Source organism: Crotalus tigris, unplaced genomic scaffold, assembly GCF_016545835.1.
Source record: "Crotalus tigris isolate CLP2741 ecotype Arizona unplaced genomic scaffold, ASM1654583v1 scf7180000024167.7108832, whole genome shotgun sequence".
NCBI classification, from domain to species: Eukaryota; Metazoa; Chordata; class Lepidosauria; order Squamata; family Viperidae; genus Crotalus; species Crotalus tigris.
In genome coordinates this window covers 5,249,802-5,275,973 of record NW_024100417.1, presented here as the reverse complement: position 1 = coordinate 5,275,973, position 26,172 = coordinate 5,249,802, and the positions used below count along the sequence as shown (strand labels likewise).

Below are 26,172 nucleotides of genomic sequence, written 5' to 3'. Positions count from 1 at the left end.
CTCCACTGAGATACGCCCCATTACTGGCATTAAACTCTTTTTAGGTCAAGGATGGGCAAAATTGGAGTATTCAGATTGAAAATATTAGGTTGCTATGGGCTGCAGAGGGGTGTAGAGATGATAACAAGTGAATATAGATAGGATTTTAATTTTTTTTCTCCCTGGAGTTGGATTCTTTCCCCCTGCAAATAACAAATAGTCATTTTATCTCATGTATTTGAAGACTAGACACAAAAATGTCCATTGCTACCAAAGAATAGGCTATTTGGGAATCTCACCCAGGCCAATATTTGCTCAACTGTCAGATTTGCTCAACAGGTGAGATAATCTTGCCTTTAAATTGATGTTGAGTGCTAATAGAATAGACTCAGTCATAGGACATAAAGTGGTTTTCTTTCTCTTTGAAAAGACCTCTTGTTACATTATACTAGTGTTTGGAGGTGAGAGAAGAAGGAGGGACCGTGTGCTCCTAACCGAGTCAAATGTTGTGTTGCAAAGAAACTAGATTCACTGTCAACAAATATGAAAAAAAAAGCAGTGCCTTCAGCCAGCTTGGTTTTTACAGCGTATTTTCCAGAATGATTGCATCAGCCACCTCACTGCAGTAAAGTCTGCAAAGCTAATGCACGCTCCCACTACATAAACAGCTCAAGTAAATGGCTATGGTGCATACTGGAATTGGTTGCATTCTTGACTTTTAAGAAGCCTGAAAGAGTTCAGTACAACACTGGAGTTTGTTTGCATCTACCAGAAGACAAGGTTGCCTACTGGTTTGCCTGTCTCTCAGATACATCTTCCTCAACACACAGCATAAATGAACCGCCTGCCTTGGAGCAAATGTCACTACTAGCCTTCCAGAGAAACTAGACTACTTGTTATATCCTGTCCAAGATCCAACTGAGTGACTGCTGGCATGTGGGCATTGAAAGAAACCTAAGCCGATGTTGGGAATGACTGAATCGCTATTTACAAAAGTCACGGCTTCTGCTGTGAAGAAAGTCCTATCCTCCCCACTCCCAGCTCCCATATCTGAAAGGATGCCAGCAGGGGGCAGCAAGGCACAAAATCCAGGGGTTTCCAGGCAGAGTTTGGGAAAACGATGCCACGTAGAAAGCCAAGTCTAGAAGAACATCCCTCCCTTGGTCCTTTTTCGTCCAATCTCTGCCACAGGGCTGAGTAGCAGAATGCGAGAGGGATGTTTGTATTTTAAAGCCGCCTTCCCCAGTGCTGTATCTGCTACATGCCTTCTGTGTTAGTTTCCGTAGTTGAGGATTATGGGAGTTGTAGTCCAAGATATTCACCCGGATGAACGAGATTATTATAAAGGCGGGGGCGGAGTGTGTGACCGCATCAGCCTGTAGCATCGGCATGGAGCGGAGGAAAGAAGGCAACATTTGTCACGGGTGGCGAACAAGGCTTTGAACTGCCCACCCACCCCTTCTTCATATGACAACACCGAGCCAGTCAGATGCTTTGCTCTTGAACCTGCAGGAAGTCCACCGGCCCCAGATAGCCAAGATCGAGTCACGCTGGGCTCGTTATAGCAAGGCGCTGCGGGCAGTGCCTAGCGATCCACAGGCTGATCTTTATAGGTAGGAGGAAGAGGCCAAAGAAAACAACCGTCTGTTTGCTAAATCTTTACGGAGCTAAGCTTTTCTTGCAGGCAAAAAGCCTTTTGCATCAGTTGCATGATTGGGTGAGGTTAGGGTGAGGATAGCCGACGGGCGAGCAGTTAAAACCTACGCCTCTGGGGGTGTTGGTGTTGTGTGCAGGTGCTATGTCTGTGTTTTCTCCCGGTGTGACTGTCCATGGTACTATTTGAAGGTGAGATAAGCGATGGATGCTTGCCTTCCCCCCCCCTCGTTTTTTTTAATCTGTCAGTTGTTCGCGCTCTCACCTCTCCAGGCTTGGGCACCCAGACGCTAAGGATCGGCATGTTTCGTCGCGATTTGAATGTGTTCCTGGTTTTGTGCGCGCGCATGCATACTGAGCCAGACGCCCCTAGCACGCGCAGAGCCGGGGCTGTCTTCGCCCGGATCGGTTCCCTTGTAAATAAAGCCTCCCACCCCGTGTCCGGGCGTGCACCCTTTTTCTGTAGCTATGCCAGAGCATGCCGGACAGGTATAGGGTTTCCCTCGTCGCGTGGGCAGCAGCGCCCAGCGGGAAGAATGTAGTAACCCTGGCCCGAAGTCTCGCTCTGCACTGCAACCCAGGCTTTGCGCCGCAGCCCCTCCCCGGAGCTTCACGGCGTGGCTAGACTGAGAAGCAGGAACGTTCCAATCAGCAAGGGGGGCGGGATGGCTGGGACCGAGCCGACGCGGGGAAGGCGGGCCTCTCAGCTGCCCCCCCGCCCTCCCCTCTTCGAAGCCGCGACCAAAACTTTCACTAAAGTCACTGGCGCCGACCCCACAGCGGAGAGTGGGAAGCGAGGCGGCCTGACAGGCGTGCAGCCACTTCGCCCTGACGCGCAGAGGGCTTGGGAAGGGAGTAGCGAGAGCTGCTGGCAGCGAGGTCTGATGCAACTTTCTCGCTGAGGAGGATCCACCTTGACAACGCGCCCGGAGAGCCCGCCGCGAGGCACGAGCAGCATGGCCAGGGTAAGCGGCGGTGGGGGACTCCAGCGCGAGGACGAACGATCCCCCGCGGCTATCTGAGGGAACCTGTCTGCGCGCGCGAGATAAAAAGGCGGTGGCGGAGATTGCACCCTGGGGTGAGAGTGGCGTCCGGCATCTTGCGCGTAGGGGAGAGGAAAACGTGCCGCTAGAAAACCTGAGGCGAAGCGTAGGAGCTGCCAGCGCCTCCTTCGGCCTCCAGCGCTTTGCATTTGCTGCTGTCACTGGCCGTACGATGCCAGGCGGAATTGCCTTTGAGTCTGGAAAGGATGGCTGCGGTAATCCGGGACCGTGTGTGTGTGTGTGTGTATGTGTGTGTTTAGAGGCGTGGCTAAGGCGTCACTCGCCACTCGGGGGGTCTTTACTGTATGATACAGAGGGAGGGGCCCTCGTCTGAATCTCTCGCCCGCGGCCAAAGCCGGGGGTTTCGTGGCTGTAATTTTCCACCTCACCGTGTGGGGGAGGACGTGGAACCGCTCCCACGTGGCAGCTGATGTAACCCCACTTCCCACCCACCGTGTTTTCAAAGGGTTCGTGCATCCTCTCCTGTCAGGTGTTCAGGGTTGCTCTGGATCAATATCCCCTTTTGGGGTACTTCTCAAACTGTTAGTGAAAGGCTCACCACTGGACCCAGCAGTAGCATAAAGTAAGGAATTTAGCTGAAGGGTTGATTTAGCTGAATAAGAGCTGGCTGTTGTCAGTGGTCCCTTTTTCCCCCCTCTTAGGACACTGGGCAGTCAGCTGACAATAAAACCCAAGATACAAACAGTTAAATATATGTTTTCATCTGTTTAGGTTGAGAAGATCTTGTCAAAAGGAATTATCTCTTTCGTAAGCAGGAAGGAAGGGGTCTAAGCATAAATCTCCCCGGGGGGGGGGGGGAATTGCATAGTTTAAGAACAACCTTACAAGTATTTATAAGATAGTTTGACAGTAGATGTCAGAACCTAAGTACTGTACAAGGTTCTTTACTATTCAATTTCCTTTTCTATCTCTCTTTAATCAAATGCATAAACATCCCTTCCTATTTTCTAGTTGATCGGTCACCAAGGGAGAAAAAATTCAGCCAACATTCATTTCCCAATAAATAGTAACCTCACTCTATCTTGATAAAGATAATCTACCAAAACACACACTGGGAACTGAAAGAGTAGCAATGTAAGAATAAAATGTAGCCATTCAAAAGTGTTTTTTCAGCATAACAATATACTGTAGTTACTACGGAGTGTTTTTTGTGATTCATTTAAATTGCTGTTTTATTTAAAGCATACTGCACCAAACTGTTTAGCCTGTTGCAGATCTCTTCCCTTAATAAATGGAACAACTTCCTGATTACAGGAAGTTATTCACATAATAAAATGCGGGTGGGGAAATGTAAAATAAAGAAGTTTAAATATTAAAAGATTTTGCCACGAGCATTCTTGAGAAGCACAAATGTCATTTCAGATCCAGATTTAGAAACTGAGATAGATTCATTAAAAGAAATAAATGAACAGAAGTTTCAAAATTACTGTGTAATTTTACATTACATTTCACAATAAAAACAGAAATCTATGTTGCTAAAAGAGGAAAATCTTTCCATTGCATCATAACCTTTGCAGGTTAGGATCCTTTTCTGAAGCGCATGAAATTATAAATTAGAGATGGGAACTTTTTATTGTTGGGATTGTACATTTGTACCCTGCAAACATATGAAGATAAACTATCAGATTTTAGTGCAATCTTCTTGCAGAAATACCCACCCTTGAGAAGGTGATAACTACAGGTTCATTTTAATATAGATCTTATTTTTGTGTGACAATAGCCTTTGTTCTAGTTGCCTTCCAACACATGTTCCCTTCAAATGAAGTGCTCCCAAGCTTTCTAGGGCTGGCAATTCAAGATTGGGAAGCATAGTATGAAGCCTTTGAAGTGAATCAGTAGCCCTAGAAGATGGCAGCACCTAACTGACCTTGACTGATCTTAAAATAGCTTAGTAGGGTCAGGCCTAGTTGGCACTTGCATGGGAGGATTGTAAGTAGACTGAGAAATGAAAAAAAAAACCCACCACAGACAGGGCAGAGGCAAACCATTCCGTGCCTTTGATAAGAAAACAATGATGTGCTTGTGGAATTACCAGGAATCAAGTTCAATTTGAATAACTCTAAATTTACCCTTTGAGTGAATCTGTAACAACTATAGAGAATTGATTCCTGTCAATGTAGTCTTATGGCTAAGATGGGGCAACATTTTTCTCATACTATGAGATAAAATATATTGGTATCAGTGTAGGTAATCCTTAACTTACAACCATTTGTTTATGACCATTCAAAGTTACAACAGCACTGAAAAAAAGTCATTTATGACTGTTTTCTACACTTACGACTGTTGTACCATCTCCATGTCACATGATCAAAATTTGGCAACTGGCGGTTGCAATCTCACGGGGTCATGTGACCATTTTTTGTGACCTTCTGACAAGCAAAGTCAATAGGAAAGCCAGATTCACTTAACCACTGTGTTACTAAATTGACAACCACAATGATTCACTTAACAACTATGGCAAGAAAGATTATAAAATGGGGCAAAACTCAACAACTGTTTTGCTGAGCAATTGAAATTTTGGACTCAATTGCGGTTGTAAGTTGCAAACTACCTGTGCAGTATTGAACAGCTTCTACTCAAAAAAAAAAAATTATAAGTATTCAAAGATGAATTACTTGGCTTTCTTTAAAGACTTCTGATTCCCTATATCCATGATGTGTAGCTACCAAAATCTATAGTTAAGTATGTTGTATTTAGCAGGAAAGCTCCATATATCAGGCCATTACTATTACCATTAGTGCCCCATTGCTGGAGGCCTTTAAGAGGAGACTGGATAGCCACTTGTCTGAAATGGTGTAGAATCTCTTGTTTGACTCAGGGGTTGGACTAGAAGACCTCCAAGGTCCCTTCCAGCTCTGTTATTCTGTGTTCTATGAGTGGAAAATGCACCCTGCTCTATCAAATGTATACTCTACTAAAAAATGTGTGGAGCTTGTGACTCCTTTTCTATCTCTCTTTCACTCTGAGAAATTGTGCTATCTTTGGCAAAGCTTCCCCACATCCTTTTGTGAGATGTCCCTGCTATGTTACAGAATTCTTACTGCACTTTCTTGTTTTTGGCATGGCAGAATAGAAAACTTTTCTGCATCCCAATGTAGTAGGAGTTTGTTGGCAGGACAAGGACTGCTCAGGATGAAAAGGAAAACATCCTTCTAGTCTCTGTCCAGAGTGGGGGCATCTTATTTGCGTCTAGAGATGGGGTCAGACCCCATATCACATAATACTTCTTGTGTCACCTTTTCCTGCCTCTTTGTGTAGAGTGCAATTTTTCTTGTTTGGTCTTTGACAACAGTAGGGAATATCTTTCACATACTCCCTTAAATTCAGGACACTGAAGCAGAAAGAGCCTCTGTTTCATTATCCCTCACTGTCCCTTTGGTTGCACAACTTCTTCTTTAGCCTGAGAGTGCTCTTTGTTGTGCTTGTTGCATTTCCACCTTGGTTTCTTGGCCTGTGATTTCACTGCAAAAGAGAATGTTTACAATATCCTCCTATGAAGCAAAATGAACATTTCTTCTCAGAGTTTCTCAGAGCCAGACCTTAACCTGCTGGGAGACAGTAAGGTAAAAATTGGTTTACTTATCTGGCCTTGAAGTCCTTTCTGATTTTGGGAGCAGGGTGTAAAAATAGCTAAGAGCATTTTCATTTATCAGCCTTGTGATAACAGTATTACTTTTTTATCATAAGATGGTAATCAACCTTTCAGTATCATATACAGAGTTATGAGCTCACTGCACATTTAAATTGGAGAGCAGCATTAATATTGCCAAAACAATAAGTTGCTGTTATTGCTATTGTTCTTTGTTTGATAGGTTTATATCCTCCTTTTCCTCCAGGAGTTCAAGGTGGTGTAAAGAGCACATCCAATTTTTCTCCACAGCAACCCTGGGAGAGAAAATCACCCAGAATTCAGAAGACACCAGTGAATTTCAGTGATTGAACCTAGACATGAATTTAGGTCTCTTCGATCCTCATCCAAGACCTTAATCTCTATACCACACTAGTCCTTTATTATAAGAAGATTTTCTTTAAAAAAAAAAAAGCAGGGTAGATGAACTCAGAGGGGTGATAGGTGCACTATTGGAATACCTGAATAACCAGTTAGAGACAGATCATTATGGAGAAAATCTATCAATATGCTCTCTAATAAATTGATATCTACTTGATGACACATAATCAGTTTCTAAAGCACGTCAAATCAGATTTTTATCTATTGCTTTTGCACAATTTCCACGTGGATGGAGATTCTCAGTCATCCAGGTAGAATTGTCTGGAAGTTGAGACATGGCAACTGGACTTTTTTTTTTCTTGTTGGTTTAAAATAGTGATAAGCAGAAAATAAGCCCAGTTGCCAGGGTTCAACATCCAGACTATTTCTGCCTCTATAGCTCTAGTAAGCCATGGGGAGAACCTTCATGGTGTATTACAGTGCCTCCCGTGAGCTTGAGAAAATCTGCCATTTTCCCCCCTTTCAGGCTTCTAGGATTTTGCAAAACACAAATTTATATTTCTGTTTCCAAGTATTTAACTTTTCCTTTTGCATTCTTTCTCTCTCTTTTGAGAGTGGCAGCAGGAATAGCTTTCTCTGGCTGCTCAGTTTTTGCCTAGTAGTTCTATTTATATGCCACTCGCCTATCCAAAGAGACTGGGTGGTTTACAATACAATAAAAACACAAATATACAAACATTAAAAACATTAAACGTTCAAGAATTAGATGAAACTAGGCATCAAATATATGAGCGGTGTGATCTTCTCTCCACCAGCCACCTCCAGCATAAGGTGTCCCCAGTTGGCAGAGCAGATGCATGATATTCCAAAGGATGGGGGGGGCACAGGAGAAAAGGTTCTTCTCCTAGACCCCACCAGTCAGAATTCCTGGACTGACAGGGTCCACAGCATGCCTCTTCTGCTGGAGCAAGTGAGGCAGGCCAATCCTATAGAGTGAAACAGTTCCTCGGTTTATTATCTGCATTCACGACACTGCTGTATTGCTCTCTTATGCCACAGCCATTTCCAATGGGACTTGTTGCTGCGCCTCTCTTCACCTCCTCAGGTTTCAGTTGCTCATGTTTTCTTCAGGCATGTGCCAACAAATTTTGCCATTTTTATTTCATGGGCTCCCTGCCTGGTCTCAACAGGTTAGTAGTGAAGTAATAATTGGCAGTGTTTAATTTAGATCCCACCTTTTTGCTCAAAGTAACTTATGGCTATTAAAAATAGAAAGTACAAAACATAAGAATACTGTGTTATGCTTAAAATCAAAACAACATTTAAAATAAAGTATCGTTGAAACTAAAGTTCTGCTCAGGTAATAATTACAAGCTTGGTGAATCACTTTGGGAAGTGCGTGGGGTCCATACAAGAAACGACCCTTTCTTGTGTACTAGTCAGATGGAACTCCTGGAAGCAGGAGGAAGGAAGAATCCAGTGAGATACTGGAGCTGGCTTGCAGCAGCCCATTTTTAAATTTTCAGGAATATCGCAACCCATCCGAACCGTGCCACCTTGTGGCCCGATCAACCGTTTGGATGGCTCACAGCACCACAGCTGCATTGGAGCCGGCAGGACCAAATATTTTTCCATTTATCAGCACACACTGGGAAAACCTTCCAGAAGCCTCTCCTGCTGATTTAAGCTGCCTGGCAGGTTCAGAATGAAAGAGATAATCCGGCAAATAGTTGAACTGTTAAGCTGTTTAGGGCTTTAAAGGTCAGCATAAGTACCTTAACCTGTGCCGGATAGTTAACTGGTTGTCATTTCAGATTTTTCAGTATAGTACCATGCAATCTCTGTACCATGTACCAGCAGCCTGGCTGTTGCATTTTGCACCAATTTCCAGACAGTTTTTAAGGACAACCCATAATTTAATAATGTTTTCATATATGAACAGTCCACTCCTAATAGTTAATGGTATCATTAGTGCAACCGGGAGGATTCTGAGGAACTTTTGGGACCCCATTTAGTGAAATGAGCAGGAGTGTCTCTAAATACAGCAGGACAGGTTTGGCATATTCTGAAGTAAATGGAACCATATACTTTACTATTTTAAAAGCATACCTAATTGTCTTAAGCTAAGAAGTTTAACTAATTAATTAACCCAGATGTTAAGTAATCCCCAAATTCAATGCAGTTCTGGAATGAATTAGGAGGTCATTGAATCTCACTATTGCCTATTGAAAAGATTTTTGAAAGCCACTGGTAATATGCAGTTACAAATATTTAAGCAGTATTATTAGTATGTATTGAATTGGAAGATAATGGGTGTGTGGACAATTAGACAGGTGTGTGTGTGTGTGTGTGTGTGTGTGTGGACAACTGCTGGACCAGGCTGGGAACAGATCTCCTGAAAAAAATCTATGTGACGGCAAAGAGGCGATAGTGACATGATGACGATATATAAGATATTAAGTAAAATAATCTGGAAAATAAGCGAATCAAAAGAATATACTACTTTTGTACCCCCCATACACACAACTTTTTCCAGCTAATCAAACACTATTTTAAGCTAATCAAGAGACTTGCTTCAAAGTGTCTATCAAAATCTGTTGTGCTCTAGAGATGTGAAAAAAAGGGTAGAACATTTGTTTATTTATTTTTTCTCCACAAAGAAATCTAGATGACAAGATGTTTACTGTGGGACAATAAAATTCTCAGGGCCTGTGGCTTCTTCAAATTTAGTCATTTCTTGAAATTAAACTGAATTTCTATCCCTCTTGATTTTTCCTATAGTTCTTTTCTACGGGACTAATGATTCTGTCACATTATCGATTGGCACCTCTCTGTTTGACTCCTTAAAATCTGCAAGTCCATAAAAAACTAAATAACACACTTCGCATAATTATATTGGGTTGCATAATGATATATGAGCTTGAATCCAATAGCTTTTATGTTTTTAGTTAGTTTTTCTTGTTTAAATTTTTAAACAGATTTTACTATATCATGTGTCTGATCAACAAATTCTGGTTTTGATCCTGGTTTTATTTGGTGTTCAGACCTCAACATAAATAAAGCAAACAATAAGAAGGCCTTTGACAATCTTGTTTATATAAACAATACAGATAAGTATTTAGGCTCATGAGTCCATCCCTCTGTGAAGTGCAGGAGTCTAAATTAAAGTATCAGAGGACTTCCTAGCCTCTGTTTGAATCATCCATTGAATGAAGGGGAGTTCACAACTTCTCTGGGTAATTGTTCTAACAGGAATTTAGGTAATGTTTTTCTCCAAGAATCAAAAACTTCCTGTGGTACCAAATTAGTTCTCAAGGGTAAAACAAAACTTGTGGGACCTACCAGTTAACTCAGATGGGATAACAGGGCAGGGCAGGAGAGAGGGAGAAGGAGAAGGAGACACTTGTGGTGACTTTCACTGGAGCAGGGGAGACAAAACTTCCCAAAGCCACATCTAAAGTGTGAAGTACACTTTGCATTGATCAATGGCATTAATCTCTGCATTAATGTCTCTGTATGATATAAATTTAGCTTTGATCTTCAAGAATATTTGACCCTAAAATACTATGAAGCTGTGAACTTGAACAACCTAAACTGCGTTCTTTACTTCATAGATTTCTTTTCATACAACATAGAGAAAATATGAGTTTGAGTCACCAGTTACAGACATCTAAGTGAGATAATGGTTTGAGCACTTTACTCAAATTCTTATCTCCTTAGGTTGTGCCAGTGAGATCCATGAAAGGCTGTCTCTTTTTCTACACTCCATTGTGCTGTAGCACAGAAGTAATTTTTTTCCATGTTCCAAGGTCTTATCATATTCTCCATATTCTTCAGGTTTGCTATATTTTGCAAAGTAGCTTTTCTTGCCTCAAATAGATAAACTTTCATACCTATACAGGTTTCCTTGAAGAAATTTTTCTTGCATAAGGGAGAAGGTGGGCTAATTCCTGTCTCCTTTTCATTCCTGACAGTACCACATGGACTCTAGTAGGCTTGGCTTGGCACGTGACTAGTGCAATGGGGTGGAAGGCAATTGCCTTCCATCTGTGTCCTGAAAGGCAGCTGTGCCCCTGTGCGTGCTCAGTGCCCTGAAGACTTCATGCTTTGAGCATTAGCTATGCTCTTTTCAGTCATGTGCAATTCAGGGGGACTGTTCCTGCTTCAGATGGTAGTAATGGACATAAAAACCCAGAAATAGTGAGGCAGATATAGTGCCTGTTCATCCAAACTCTGTGTTCTTTCCCAGCCCTCCTGACATGACTCATTTTCCCATCTTTGGGCATATGTTGAAAGTAGATTGTATAACTACAGTGTGTGTGTGTGTCTCTCTCTCTCTCTCTGTGTGTGTGTGTGTGTGGTGTATGTTTGTGATATAACCACATATCTACATAGTGTAAAAAAATGACCTTTACAAGTTAATCAAATTGGGTTTATTGATGGTTACTGAAAACTGGGCCTCGAGAAGGACATACTGGGCATAATTGCTTTCCACTGAAGATTCAGAGGCAATTTTTCTTGGTTACTTTTTCCTTTTTAATTCTTTTCTCTAAGTTCTGTCATTTTCTTCTCCACAGCTTGCTGCCTCCTTGGTCTAATTTGTCCTGCCGTATGATTTGAGGTCTCTGCTTATCCTGGAAGTGTAACCAGCAAGACGAGATAGCAGGCAAGTGGGAGCCCACATCTTGGCCCAGAACCATGGCAGAAAAATGCAGTGAGGGGTTACTGGTGAGTCTGGGGGATCTCTTGTGGATTCTCAATATTGTGCTTGAGAGGTTGGTATTAAAAAAAGAGAGAGGATGTCTCTTGGCAACTGAGGGAGTCCATAGGATTGGGTGGAGGAAGTGTCTCTTTCAGACTTTTGGCTATTGTTTAAAACATCCAGCCCTTTGTGTGTCTCACCCTCCCCACTTGACTGATTTGGGGACTGGCTGAATTTTGCATTGAGCCTGGAGCTGCATGCTGTATATGAAGGAGCTCTCTGCTAATCACCATTCCCCACCTTCGGTTACCTCCTCTTATCAGAATAGTCCCAGAACAAGAAACAGGATGGGTGGGAAGCTTCCTAAGCCTAATCATGAAAATTTAACCTGAGTATGAAGATGACTAGGGGAAAGAATGAAATACAAAACCTATCCTGAACATAGATCTAATTTATTTAAGAGGTTAACTGTGACAGCATTGGCGTATATATTAAGCAGATAGATAGGAAGTCAGGCTCTGTACTGGGATATAGCCAGACTAGATTATGGTCTGCTAGACCAGTGGTTCTTAACCTTTTTGAATGAATCGCCCCCTTGAGCCAATGAGGAAGTTGTCATCGCCCCCGTCCACCAACATAACCTCTCAATCACAACATAGGAAATAATTCTTCAATTTATGCAAACACTTTTTTTGTTTTTTTTAAAATCGTGATCAGGACATATTGATGCAAATAATTTATTTCCAGTCTTTTTCCCATATCTCCCATATTCTGGCCAATGGCGCGCCACTGTATGGGTAGAGGCTGCTGTGCAATGCGCATGAAGATAAGTGATGCGTATTCACATATGTATGGCGTTCTGTACTGAAGCTAGCTGGGGGAACATTTGAAAACACAATTCAATCCACTAAGAGCGAGTGATCTGATGTTTTTGTATGACAGATATACAGTGATTCACTGTACGAAAAAGTCTCAAAAGTGTCCCCAAACCTCTCGCTCCATCGCCCCCATATCGCCCCCTTATCGTTCCTTCGCCCCCGCGTCACCCCTTTTCGTTCCATTGCCCCCCTGAAAGATGAAATCGCCCCCTGGGGGGCAATATCGCCCAGGTTAAGAACCACTTTGCTAGACTATTCGCATTTTCCCTGAGACTGGAAAATAGGACCTCTGCTTTGCTTCCTTAGTGCCCCTTGATTATGATTCCTGTCCCAAATAGTGTAGACAGAAGAATGCAGGAAGTGCCTTCCCCAGGCCTTACTTCTTCAGAGGTAATGTTACTTCCTCTAGAGTGCTGTAAAGCCACCAAGCATTGCCCAGGAAACAGTCAGTGTCCAGCAGGTGGGAAAAGTTTGGCTCCAGTATGCTGCTATTTGTTTGTGGTTTGGATTTCTACCCTGACAAAGAATGGGGCTCCCAGGAGACGCCTGAAATAGCTTGCACCTCTGCCAGAGGCACCATGCCAGTGTCAGTACTGGAACATGTGGGGGAAGGGAGTCAGATAACTGCAAAACATATTTATGTGTATATAAGCACACAAATAATTGCAGACATAAAGAACACAGTCTCTTTTCTGCAACATTTCACAAGCATTGTTCATTCCTTTGAGCATACTTTTGCGTATGATTTTATGTTTTATCTTCAAATTGAGCAGTATCACATATTATGCAAATATGATTTGCATTCATATTTACTTGCAAGCAATACAGTAATATGCACCACTTCCCTCCCCCCCCATGCAAAAGGACACTTCTCTGCCCACTTTTATGAATCCAGAGGGATATGAATAGAAGAACCGTCCTCTATGCCTCTGCTTTTTAGATCCTCCCTATTCAGTTTCGATTGCTAGGAAATAACACCGATCAGCCAGCATTAATCCATTTGAAAAAATAGACATAAAAAAGTGCTTTTGCTGGTCTGTGTTGTATTGGTTTGATTCCAAACAGTAAAGTGTGTGTGTGAGAGCAGTTGGCTGCTTTGAATGGTTCACACTGCTGTGGAAAGTCTGCTAGCAGAGATTTACAAATGTTTGTGCTTCTTACCCCTGTTGTAGTTCATTGCATTTCTTCTTGTGTGCATGGTGAATATTTTTTCCTTCTCCCTTTTATGCTATTTTTTTCTGTTGTTGCCTAATATTCAGGAGCTCTTTTGAGGTAGCAGTGTACACCCCAGGATAGAAATGAAGAGGATAGGCTAGAACCACAGAACAAGCCCATGTTGCCTAGGCAGCAGCTGCTTTGTGAGTACTGCTGTTAAGAACATAATTGTCACTGTCTGTACTTTCTGCACATTATTTTGCTTGACCTCACTATTTATAGTTCTTTGTCCTAGCCATGTGTACATGTTTCCCAAAATGGCAGCCCAAATGGACTTCTGTATGAGCAGAAAATCTACATGCCCTTTCTCAAAAAAGGGCTTGTCAGCCAGTTGATTGCCTTATCTGTAAATAATAATAATAATAATAATAATAATAATAATAATAATAATAATAATAATAAAGTTGGAAAGGACCTTGGAGGTCATCAAGTCCAACTCCCTGCTCAGGCAGGTAACCCTATACCATTTCGGACAAATGGCTGTCCAATCTCTTCTTAAAAACTTCCAGTGTTGGAGCATTCACCACTTCTGGAGGGAGGTTGTTCCACTGATTAATAGTTCTAACTCAGTGGTTCTCAACCTGTGGGTTGGGACCCCATTTGGGGTCAAACGACCATTTCATGGGGGTCGCCAAACAACGCAGTCCGCCATTTTTTCCCCTTTTCCTTAGCTGTGCTACTCCCTACTCAAGAGAATAGACTCTCTTGAATAGAGTCTAATTCTATTGGCTTTCAAAAGTCAATAGGAATTGTCCAGGCTGTCTCTGCCCTGCTGAGCCCGCCAAAAGTCTCATTCTGCAAACGGTGCTACACCAGTTGAGTAGTCCTCGACTTATGACCAGTTGAGTAGTCCTCGACTTACGACCGGTTGGGGGTCACGGCATTAAAAAGGTTGAGAACCACTGTTCTAACTGCTAGGAAGTTTTCTCCTTAGTTCTACATTGCTTCTCTTGTTCTGAGCAGGACCCTTGAAGTCTGCAGCAGACATAGCCAAAGCTAGTTGCTTGTATAGGCAAGCCATGCAACAAGTGTGGAGTCCCTCAGAGTAACACTTATATTGTAGGTGATGTTCCTCTCAGATAAGTGAACTGGAAGGCAGCAAGTGAAGGCTTAGCTCTGATTCACTTCCCATCTCTATCTACTGTCAGGAGTAGCTGCTTCATTGTATCCAGTAGCAGGAAAAAATGCATCTCAGAATAACACTTACTGCATTGGAAAAAGTGGGCTGTGGGCCATGAAAGTTTAGTATAATATTTAAGACAGAGTTGGGCAGGCTGCAGTCCATACGCCACTTGTAGCCACTTTTAGCTTTTGTTACCAGCCTCTTTTATGAGCCTGTGCTTCCTGGAATCACATTATGGTACATTCTACGCAAATGTGATGGCAAAGCACCAAACCATAACCATCAGATTTAACAATAAATTTTAGCAAAAACAAAAAGAAGATGAAATACTGTTGTTGTAAGCCTTTGTAACACCTAGAAAACTAAAAGGTGAAACCAGAAAATATGGAGCAGAACCAAAAATGCTACGTCACTTGATGACATCACTATATCATAGGCTCTTATAGAGCCTGCACCTGGCATGAAAACCTTTAATTGGTCCTGTGCAACACGTGTCAATGAGTCACTGGGACAGTCATCAAGAGCTTTCTGGGACAGGGAAGAGGCTAATCCCCTCAGTGTGCTACCTAGACATTCTTGAAATAGTATTATAAGCTCATCATCCACTAATACCCTTTCCCAAGATAGATACAGCATCTTATTGCCTGTTGCTGTTTATGAGATACGTAGCCATATAAACTGGTTTAATAAATAAATAAATAAATAAATAAATAAATAAATAAATAAATAAATAAATAAATAAATTTCTTAGAGTCTTCCCTTTAGGGATTGACCATTATTGTTGGTTCCTTATAAGTATCTCTTTCTTATGAATATTTTTTTCTCATTTTTCTTGTAACTTTAAATCAACAAACATGTCCTAGGACAAAATGTTTCAGTGTGAAAACCACAGAGAATTTTCCCAACAGAGAAGACTATTACCGTAGGTGCTCAGATGTGCGTAATAACCTTTCTATTCTTTTTGAAACATTTTCAACTCCTATTCATTTTCTTATGGCCCAGTTGTGACTTGGATTTTGCTTTACAAGTAAATTTTTAGTTATCCAGACCCTTTTCAATAATTCTTCAGTATCTGGATCTTATTAAAACTAATGCTTGACAAAAGGCCCCATTCTGATGTTTGAACATGAACCATGCAGTATAAGATAAATATGAAATGGTGAGGGAGTGCAACATTTGCTTTGATTTCTGAATTTTATTATACTTATTCACAAATCAAGAAATTCGCCTCCTAATTAAATGAACTGTAGCATTTAGATCAGTACTATTATGCAGCCCCTTTCCTTGATGTTGGTTTTGACTAGGGAGCAAAATGGACAAATATTTTGGAAATCATTAGTAACTAGGTTATTAGAATAACACTGCTTTGGGTAACTATTTTAAGCCTATATTATCTTTTCCAACTAAATGCTCTCTAAGATGTCGTTAGGACTGCTGTTAGGAATTCTACAGTCATAATTCCCACAACATGTATATGGGAAGATCCCAGTTTGGAAGGCTATTATGTTGTTATGGAAAACAAGACTGTTCAATGTCAATCAATAACCCTGGGGGTGGGGCTCTTGTTTGGTTCAAGAGCTATAATGATGTGGACTCTCTTGAATATTCACCTGAAAGTCTTCCATCCTAGTGCTAATCAGGTCCAACCTTGTTTAGCTTCCAAGCCCAGAAGAGGTCAGCCACAATAGCAAATATGGGGAATCAGCCAGAATGAATCAGATGACAGGCAGAGTGTTGTGATGCAAGCCCTACATCTTTTGATGTACAGGTAACACACAACAAAGGGATGGGACTTGCATCACAGCAATATGTTTTCTGTCTTGCCTATTTCAACACACACAGACACATATACATACAACCGACAGACACTCTTAGTCTGGCCATTTGCAAGCCATTGTTAAAGCGTGTATTTATTCATAGCTTCTTGTGTGCTTTTGATATTCCCTTTTAATATTTCAAGTCAGATTTTTGCCCCCAAAAACAGAGGTATGAAAATGTTTCTTCTTGCATTTGGCCCATTCACCCTTCTGCTTTTTTTTTTTAAAATGCATTACTTCATTGTCCTTATTCTTATTCACGTAGTCCTCAATTTACAGCTACAACTGGGGCCAGAATTACTATTGCTATGCAGGGTGGTTGTTAAGTGAGTTTACACTTGATTTTACAATCTTTCACAGCATTAGTGGTTAAGCAAATCACTGCAGTTGTTAAATGAATTATGCAGTCGTTAAGCTAATCAGGTTTTCCCCATTGACTTTGCTTCTTGGAAGCCAGCTGGGAAGGTTGCAAATGACAATCCCAGAGGTAGGCAACCTTGGCTCTTTTATGACTCGTGGACTTCAACTCCCAGAATTCCTGAGTCAGCATGGCTGACTCAGGAATTCTGGGAGTTGAAGTCCCCGAGTCATAAAAGAGCCAAGGTTGCCTACCCCTGTCCGATGACCCTGGAATGCTGCAATCATTGTTAATATATGCTGGCTGGAAAAGTGCCCAAATTTTGATCACATGACTGTGGGGATGCCGCCATAGTAGTAAGTGCGAAGACCAGTTGTAAATCTCTTTTTTTTAGTGCTGCTGTAACTTCAAATACTTGCAGAATGAATGGTTGTAAGTCAAGGACTACTTATACAGTGTTAGAATTGCCTACATTTCCTCCAATATAATAAAGTTTTTTCTCCCTGTCTTTGAAAAATGGATTCCTCACAACTGACCACATCATTTTAGTCTCCTAAAATATAGCCAGTTCTAATAAACGAATGAAGTACAGAAAAGAGAAAAATTAGCTGAAGTGTGGCAAAATTTTAAGAATACTTAAAAGTATTTAAGAATACCTCAAATACTTCATTCTTAAAAGTATTTAAGAATACTTCATAGACACAATTACTTTGCAGTATATTGGTCTGGGAATAAGGCCGCACCCTCCCATTTGCAGAACTAATACTAAAAGAGTCCTTATGGCCAAATCAGTTCATCCTGGCTAAAGAAATTGGCTGCTAGATCCAGTTGCCCTACTTGGAGGAGTGAATACAAATCCTGCTGTATCCAGAGAGAAGCTGACATGCTGAATTCAATATTTCTTCCATATTCTGAATAGTGATGGGCAAAAAAGATGATGAAATAGAGAGACCAGGCTTCCAACTAAGCGAGAGTTGAGAGGAACTACAGCAGGCAACAAATCTTTTAGGAAGTCAAAACTTAGATTTAGATAGAATAGGTTGTTCTTATAGCTACAAACATGCATCACTGTTATTATTGTACAGATTTTAACTATTACAGTGGAGCTATCAGTGATAACAAAAAGTGGTTTGAGGCACAGGAAACAGAGGTTTGAATATTTATCTTTTCTGGATGCTGTGCTATAAATCTGAACTTTGGAGCATTTTTATTCCACTTCTTGTTGAATCTTGGACATCAATCCATTAAAAAACTTTACAAAGCATTCCTCTTTTACAAAGTGTGTGTATTAGTGGGAAAGAGAGGCAAAGTTATGATCACCAAATATTTGTTACACTGCAATATTTTTATAGGAACTTTATGCCAGGAGGATAAAAGGAGGGAGGGAAAGAGTTTAAAAAATCTTAAGTGACAGCAAGCGGATTCCAAGACAGATTTCTCTCTACCCCAGTGTACAAATAAGACTTAGTCTTGATGCGGGTGAAGAAGGAGAATACAAACTTGAAACTCAACATTAAGAAAACCAAGATCCTGGCATCCGGCCCTCTCAATTCCTGGCAAATAGATGGGGAAGAAATGGAGGTAGTGACAGATTTTATTTTCCTGGGCTCCAAGATCACCACAGATGGGGACTGCAGCCAAGAAATTAAAAAACATTTGCTCCTGGGGAGGAAAACTATGGCAAATCTAGACAGCATACTAAAAAGCAGAGACATCACCCTGCCAACAAAAGTGCGTATGGTCAAGGCCATAGTTTTCCCAGTTGCAATGTATGGCTGTGAAAGTTGGACCATAAGAAAGGCTGAGCGCCAAAAAATTGAGGCCTTTGAACTATGATGCTGGAGAAGACTCCTGCAAGTCTCTTGGACTGCAAGACGTTCAAACCGGTCAGTCCTAGAGGAGATCAACCCTGACTGCTCTTTAGAAGGCCAGATCCTGAAGTTGAAACTCAAGTACTTTGGCCACCTAATGAGAAGGAAGGATGCACTGGAGAAGAGCCTAATACTGGGAAAGATGGAGGGCAATAGAAGAAGGGGACGACAGAGAATGAGGTGGCTGGATGGAGTCACTGAAGCAGTAGGCGTGAGCTTAAATAGACTCCAGAAGATGATAGAGGACAGGAAGACCTGGAGGATCATTGTCCTTGTGGTCGCGATGGGTCAGACATGATTTCGCAACTAACAATAACAACAACAATAACAACAACAACAACTAATATCAGGATGGGTGGAAGAGATAAACCTGAGAAAAACAGCTCTGTCCATTCCTTCCTGAGTCCAGATAGACAAGGTTGACGCTCCAGCCAGAGCGTCCCGGGTGTAAAACTCGATTGCGTCACATGACATATTATGTTTTTTGCCTTTGCGGAGCTGGGGTAGGCGTGGCCTGCATGTGGCACATCTGGACCGTGGGCTGCCAGTTTGACACCCAGTTCCAGAGTTGCTGCAGGATGACATCTGGAGAAACAATCCAGCGTTTGATATAGCTTAAATTTTAAAGACCTGTCAGAAGACCCAGTAACTACATGGAAGGCTACTGGCTGGTATGAATCTTGAAACATTAAGACAGTTGCCTGTTTCACATATACTAATCCATATACTAATTCTCTTTGTTTCTCTGATATACCTGGAAAGTGTCTGTGTACTGTAGGTAAGCGTGTGCAAACATTTTCTAAAGAGGTGCATTTTCGACCCCCCCCCCCAAGCATTAGTGCCATTCTTGCTTGCTTATTTTAAGGACATGATGTTTTGTCCTTGGAATTGCTGTTGCTGGCACAACAATTCGGCCAGCGGCTCCTGACTTTTGAGCAGTTTCTCTGTCTGCTTGGGTGCTTACAGCATCTTTTGGAGTATTTTTAGGTGTCAAAGAAGCAGGGGCCACCATGGTGTTTATTTCAGAGTCAATGCAAGGGGATTACACTCCGAGTTGTGAGGTTGTGAATTAATGTGAGACAGTGGACTTGTTTGTGGAGATTTCAGAAACAGCCTTGGCTCATGCATGTTGGCCCCTGACCAAGCCACCTCCTGAGCACCCTCACACACACACACACACACACACGGGGGGGGAGGTGCTGAGTCTTTATTAGGCTGCGGAAGTATGTCTGTTTGGAATAATAAGATGGAACAGAGGGAAGTTGGGGGGTTGATGTAGATTTTCTGCCTGAGCAGCCCTGGAGAATTGATGCCCAATCGTCAGCAGAGCCTGAGAAAATAGCCTTAGGATGTATGTGCCTGGCACAGGACACTTCCCCACATCCTCCAGAATGACAGGGACAAAACTTCCACCTGTGAATGGGGGAGCTAGATAAAGTTAACATCTCATACTTGGGAAAAATAATTTCTCTCTCCAGAAGACAGTTATTATTACCTGACTGGTTGCTGTTGTTCCTGAAGTCTAAAGTGAAATTTAGGAAAGATGGAGCTTAGGCTGCCTGACCATGTGCATTCAAACATGTATCAGTGTCTTTTGGCACCCATATGCTTTAATGCCTCAATATTACGATGTGCTGCTAGTGGTGGTCAGTGTAGACCCATATGGATGCTGTATGTGAGAAAAGGTTTGAGAAGAGAATGGAACTAGGGGATTAGCCATTTTGGATCTAATTCTCACTAACAGAGATGAAATGATAGACGGTGTTGGAGCCATAGGAACCCTGGGAGGAAGTGATCATGCAATATTAGAATTCAACATTATAGAAGCACAACCAATAGAACACAGTCAAACTAGAGTCTTGGACTTCAAGAGAGCTAATTTCAATAAACTTAGAGAGGGCTTGGGAAGGATTCCATGGATGAGAATCCTCAAGGGGAAAACAACTCAAGAAGCTTGGGAAATTTTGAAAAATGAGATAATAAAAGCACAGTCTAGCACAATACCAACAAAGAGGAAAAATAACAGCTCTCAAAAGAAACCAGCATGGCTGCATAAAGAACTCTCTGACAAATTGAAAAATAAAAAGGACAAGTATAGAAAGTGGAAAGAGGGGAACATAACTAAGTCAGAATATCAGCAAATAGCCCGAGCCTGCAAAGATGAAGTGAAGAAAGCCAAGGCTCAAAACGAACTGAGGCTTGCGACCAAAGTCAAAAATAACAAAAAAAGCTTCTTTCAACATGTAAAAAACAAGAAAAAAGTGAAGGAAATGATTGGTCCATTAGTGGGTGGAAGTGGCAAGAAGGTGACAAGCAACAGGGAGAAAGCAGAACTATTTAACTCATTTTTTGCATCTGTCTTTACACAAAGGGAAAAAACAGACCAACCTATCAAAAATAGTGCCACAAAAAACAAAACAGAAACACAAGTTAAGATAGGCAAGAAAATCGTTAGTGAGCACCTGTCCAGCCTAGATGAGTTCAAATCGCCAGGACCAGACGGATTACACCCCAGAGTTCTCAAGGAACTGGCAGATGTGATATCGGAGCCACTGAACTATATTTTTCAAAGATCCTGGAACACAGGGGAACTACCAGAGGACTGGAAAAGAGCTGATGTAGTTCCCATCCTCAAAAAAGGAAAAAAAATGGATCCAGGAAATTACAGACCTATCAGCCTGACCTCAATACCTGGGAAGATCCTGGAAAAGATAATCAAACAACGAATCAACGAACACCTAGAGGCAAACAAAGTCATTACTAAAAGCCAACATGGGTTTGTCAAAAATAGATCATGCCAGACAAATCTTATTGCATTCTTTGACCAAGTGACAAAATTAGTGGATCAGAGGAATGCTGTGGACATAATTTACTTGGACTTCAGTAAGGCATTTGATAAAGTAGATCACAACCTACTACTTGACAAGATAGAAAAATGTGGGGTAGACAGAACCACCACCAGATGGATCCGTAGCTGGCTGACCGGCCGTACTCAGCGAGTGGTCCTCAATGGAACTGCATCTATATGGAGGGAAGTGTGTAGTGGGGTGCCCCAGGGCTCTGTTCTGGGCCCAGTACTCTTCAACATCTTCATCAACGATTTGGATGAAGGGATAGATGGGGAACTCATCAAATTTGCAGATGACACCAAGCTGGCAGGAATAGCCAACACTCCAGAAGACAGGCTTCAGATACAGAAGGATCTGGACAGACTTGAACACTGGGCACTAACTAACAAAATGAAATTCAATGGTGAAAAAAGCAAGGTTCTACATTTAGGCAAGAAAAACCAAATGCACAAGTACAGCATAGGTGGCACCATGCTCAATAGTAGTAACTGTGAGAGGGACCTCGGAGTCCTAGTAGACAATCACTTAAATATGAGCCAGCAGTGTGCTGCAGCTGCCAAAAAGGCCAACACAGTGCTAGGCTGCATTAACAGAGGGATAGAATCAAGATCACGTGAAGTATTAATACCACTCTTCAATGCCTTGGTAAGGCCACACTTGGAATACTGCATCCAGTTTTGGTCACCACGATGTAAAAAAGATGTTGAGACTCTAGAAAGAGTACAGAGAAGAGCAACAAAGATGATTAGGGGACTGGAGGCTAAAACATATAAGGAACGGTTGCGAGAATTGGGTATGTCTAGTTTAACGAAGAGAAGGACAAGGGGGGACATGATAGCAGTATTCCAATATCTCAGGGGCTGCCATAAAGAAGAGGGAATTAAGCTATTTTCCAAAGCACCTGAAGGCAGGACAAGAAGCAACGGGTGGAAACTAATCAAGGAGAGAAGCAACCTAGAACTAAGGAGAAACTTCCTGACAGTGAGAACAATTAATCAGTGGAACAGCTTGCCTCCAGAAGCAGTAAATGCTCCAACACTGGAAGTTTTTAAGAAGAGACTGGACAGCCATTTGTCCGAAATGGTGTAGGGTTTCCTGCCCGAGCAGGGGGTTGGACTAGATGACCTCCAAGGTCCCTTCCAACTTTACTACTATTACTATTACTAAGATCTTTCTGTCCTCTAGGATGAATAAACACTCAACGCCAGCGTTGGCTTTGTAAACTGCTCTGCCACATCCCCCAGTTTACCAGTTGTTCCTTTCTTTATTGTGCTATTACTGCTGGTATCCTTCTGTTTATTTTTAGTCAGGGATCCCACAGTTTGCCTTCTGGAATCTGGATGAAACATTTAATCCTAGTCTGGAGTTCTGACCAATATCTCAAAAGTACCAGCTTGTTTAGCATTGCAAACTCATTAAACTTTTCAGATATTAAGACTTATTTGATAGTTAGTTCTTCTGCTAAACCTCCACAGCACTGCTGGGTCTGATGGTTTTCATATAGTAATATTGCAAGTGGAGGGGGATTTAAACCCTCTCCGAATATGAGCCAGAAATTCACTCTTATCTTTTCCAGTAATGTCAACCCAAGTCAAAAAAGCATTGTAAAAAACCTCTTGAGTCTAAAAACATTTTTAAAATCCATAATGTTCTATCCTAGGTTAAAAAACAAAGTAAACTATATTTTATTTTCACTTATTTATTAGCTCAAATATTGAAAGCAATTTTGTGTATAACAAGCATATTGACCTAACTTCATCAGCATGAAGGATGCTAAATTATTGATATACATTTGCAAGTACGTGCAAGCTAAATTGGAAACTTTAGTAGAATGTTTATTTATCTACATTCAAAAAACAGGATAAAGTAGCTGCCGAGTTTGCAAGCACTGCTTGAGAAAAATCATCAAGACTATAGAATTGTAATTTGTAATTGAAAATGGAGATGTCTCTCGATGTAAAATTCTACCTGATGCTAAGAAACAACATAAGTACTAACTTCCACTTCACTTAATGCCGCTATATGTATCTTAAATCAGGTTGAGTAAAATCAAGATTTTATGCAAACGCTCAGAGTTTATAACCTAGAAGATTTCTCTATGAAAACAGATGTTCGAGCACCAACACGCTTGGATTCTCTGATGTGGCAAAATGTGGCAGGAGCAAGGGAGAACCCTTTATACCCTCACCCCTTGTTTTCTCTAGGCAGAGATGCTTTTCCTGCTGCATCCCAGCAGATACATTCAGTGTTAAATTCAGAGGAAGAATATTTCATTGGAAGTACATTTCTCTTTAATGTCCTCTTTTCCCTCCAAAGGATAAATTACAATGCATGATAACTTTTGAGTTTTAGATCCTGAAATTATACGCAGAGCTGACAGGGTTGATAAGCTTTTTTTCATACTTTTTTCCGCATTATGAGAGACATCAAGTGACTGCAGCTTATTTAACAATATCCAAATTAAATTAACTACAAGCATATTGTTGTTCTTTGGTGAATAGGACAAAGCGGGTTTTACATATGTGAAATAACTTCAAGTTTTATATGTTCTGAAATATGTGTGCAAGATATTTTAAGAAATACAAATCTGTATTTGTTTATTCTGGTGTAAACATTCATTGCCAGATTTTTTTCAAGAGAATTTAAAACACGTAAATGTAGTTAACTTTTAATGGGACTTTCTCTTTATTAGACACATTTTAAAATTACACAGAAGTTATTCCATAATTTTATTACAATAATTTGTAAATATTTTAATAAAATATTTTATATATTAATTGTGCTAACTGTGATACTATACCAGTGGTGGCGAACCTATGGCACGCCTGCTAGAGGCGGCACTCAGAGCCCTCTCTGTGGGCACGTGTGCCATGCTCCAGAGATGGCAACTGTCCCTCTTCAACGAGCCGCCCGCTAACTCACCGAGATCCCACATGGCTGGATGCATTCCAGCACCCATGCGCTCGCTGGCCTCTGTGTGCAGGGGCTGATGGTATCAGGCAGCAGCCGCCCTGGCCCCTGACTTGCCTTGCCCTGTGACAATGGCACCCCCACCTTGCCTCCCCTTGTCTCCTGCCCACTGCCCCACCTGCCAGAGACCCCCTGGATCTCCCCCAACCCTGCCCAGCCCCCACAGGCGTCCCCCTCCATGAGCAACATCAAGCTGGCCATGCCCACCCAGGCCACACCCACCCAATCTGCCATGACCACCACAGCCACGCCCACCCAGTGGGCCATGCCCACCTCTGGCACCTGGCGATAAATAAGTGGGTTTTGGGTTGCAGTTTGGGCACTCGGTCTCTAAAAGGTTCGTCATCACTGTACTATACTATAATCAAAGTAAATATAGCTGTATTTAATTTTGATTAAATATATCTACCTTTTAACATGGGTATTTTAATCTTCATAATCTGTTATTATTTAATACCAATATAATCTTTAAAAATAAATTAATATATGAATATATCTATTTAGTTTTCTTCTTTAATAGTTTCATTTCTTTAATTTTTTTAAAGTAAAATGGCTGATGTTTTATTATATATATATATATGGAAGCGCCTAGATGACTTTAGCTGATCTTGGAAACCTATGCAGGATTGGAGCTGGTTATTTCTTGAATAGGGCAACACCAGGAAATCCCAGGATTGTTAATTGTTAGCTGTACTGTAATTTTATGTTCCAATTTGGGTTCACAATCAACTTCCTCTGACTTTTTTTTATAAATGTTGCTTGTTTGTTTGTTAGAGCTACCAATAAGCGTTGCCATCGTAAATATTTTAGAATAAAAAAAGATAAAGGTTTCCCCTGTCCGACTCTAGGGGGCAGTGCTCATCTCTATTTTTTAGCTGAGGGAGCCAGTGCTGTCCAAAGAAACTCCTGTGGTTATGTGGACAGCATGACTACACCAAGGCGCATGGAAGGCTGTTACTTTCCCACCAAAGTGGTACCTATTTATCTATTTGCATTAGCATGCTTTCAAACTGCTAGGTGGGCCGGAGCTGGGGCAGGTAATGGGAGCTCACCATATTGCACAGTACTCGGGTCTCGAATCCAGACTGTCAGCTTTCCAGCTGACAAGCTCAGCATTTTTAACTGCTGAGGCAGAGCGTCCCTCTTATCCTTAACTGATAATTACTATTATTTTATAATTAAATATCAGTTAAGGTTCCAACCCCACAGTAATAGCAGTGGCTGCGAAGTGGCTTAAGTATGAGTAGACACACATATGGTTAAGTTGCAGAGATAGCATCTGTGAGATTTTCCTGAGAATAATTCTCTGAAAGACAGAATAAACATTCATGATATTATGAATAATGATACAGAGTTGTGGCTTGAGTGGCATACAAATTTAATAATAAATATAATAAATATAAATATAACTCTGAGGCATCTATTTCTTGGTATATGTTATGATTAATCCTTCTAAGGTGTCTGTCTGTCTGTTTGTTTGTTTGTTTGGTACATTTGAGTCAGTGTTGATTCCTGGCAACTGCCTGGAGAACCACTTGCAATTTTCTTGTCAAGTTTTCAGAAATGGTTTGCGATGGTCTGCTTCTGAGGGCTGAGGGAGAGTGACTGACTCAAATCATCCAGCTGGCTTAGTGTGTAAGGCATGGCTAGAACTCGTAGTCCCTTAGTTTCTAGTCTGTTGCCTTACTGCAGCAAAATGTATAATACAGATAGTCCTCCATCTACGACCATTTGTTATAGTGAC

General features: G+C 41.5%; 1 protein-coding gene across 6 annotated transcripts in view; it reads left to right on the top strand.

The window, feature by feature from the left end:
- The first annotated feature begins 1,238 nt into the window (after positions 1-1,238).
- Positions 1,239-26,172, top strand: part of SLC6A9 (solute carrier family 6 member 9) — a 59,108-nt gene continuing 34,174 nt past the window's right edge. For 2 of the 6 annotated variants that reach the window (XM_039323088.1, XM_039323084.1), the window contains exons 1-2: positions 2,344-2,597; positions 11,223-11,373. In XM_039323088.1, coding sequence (XP_039179022.1) covers positions 11,344-11,373 — 30 coding nt within the window. In that variant the 5' untranslated portion in view covers positions 2,344-2,597; positions 11,223-11,343. The other 4 variants (XM_039323085.1, XM_039323087.1, XM_039323086.1 and 1 more) reach the window with 4 other exon arrangements.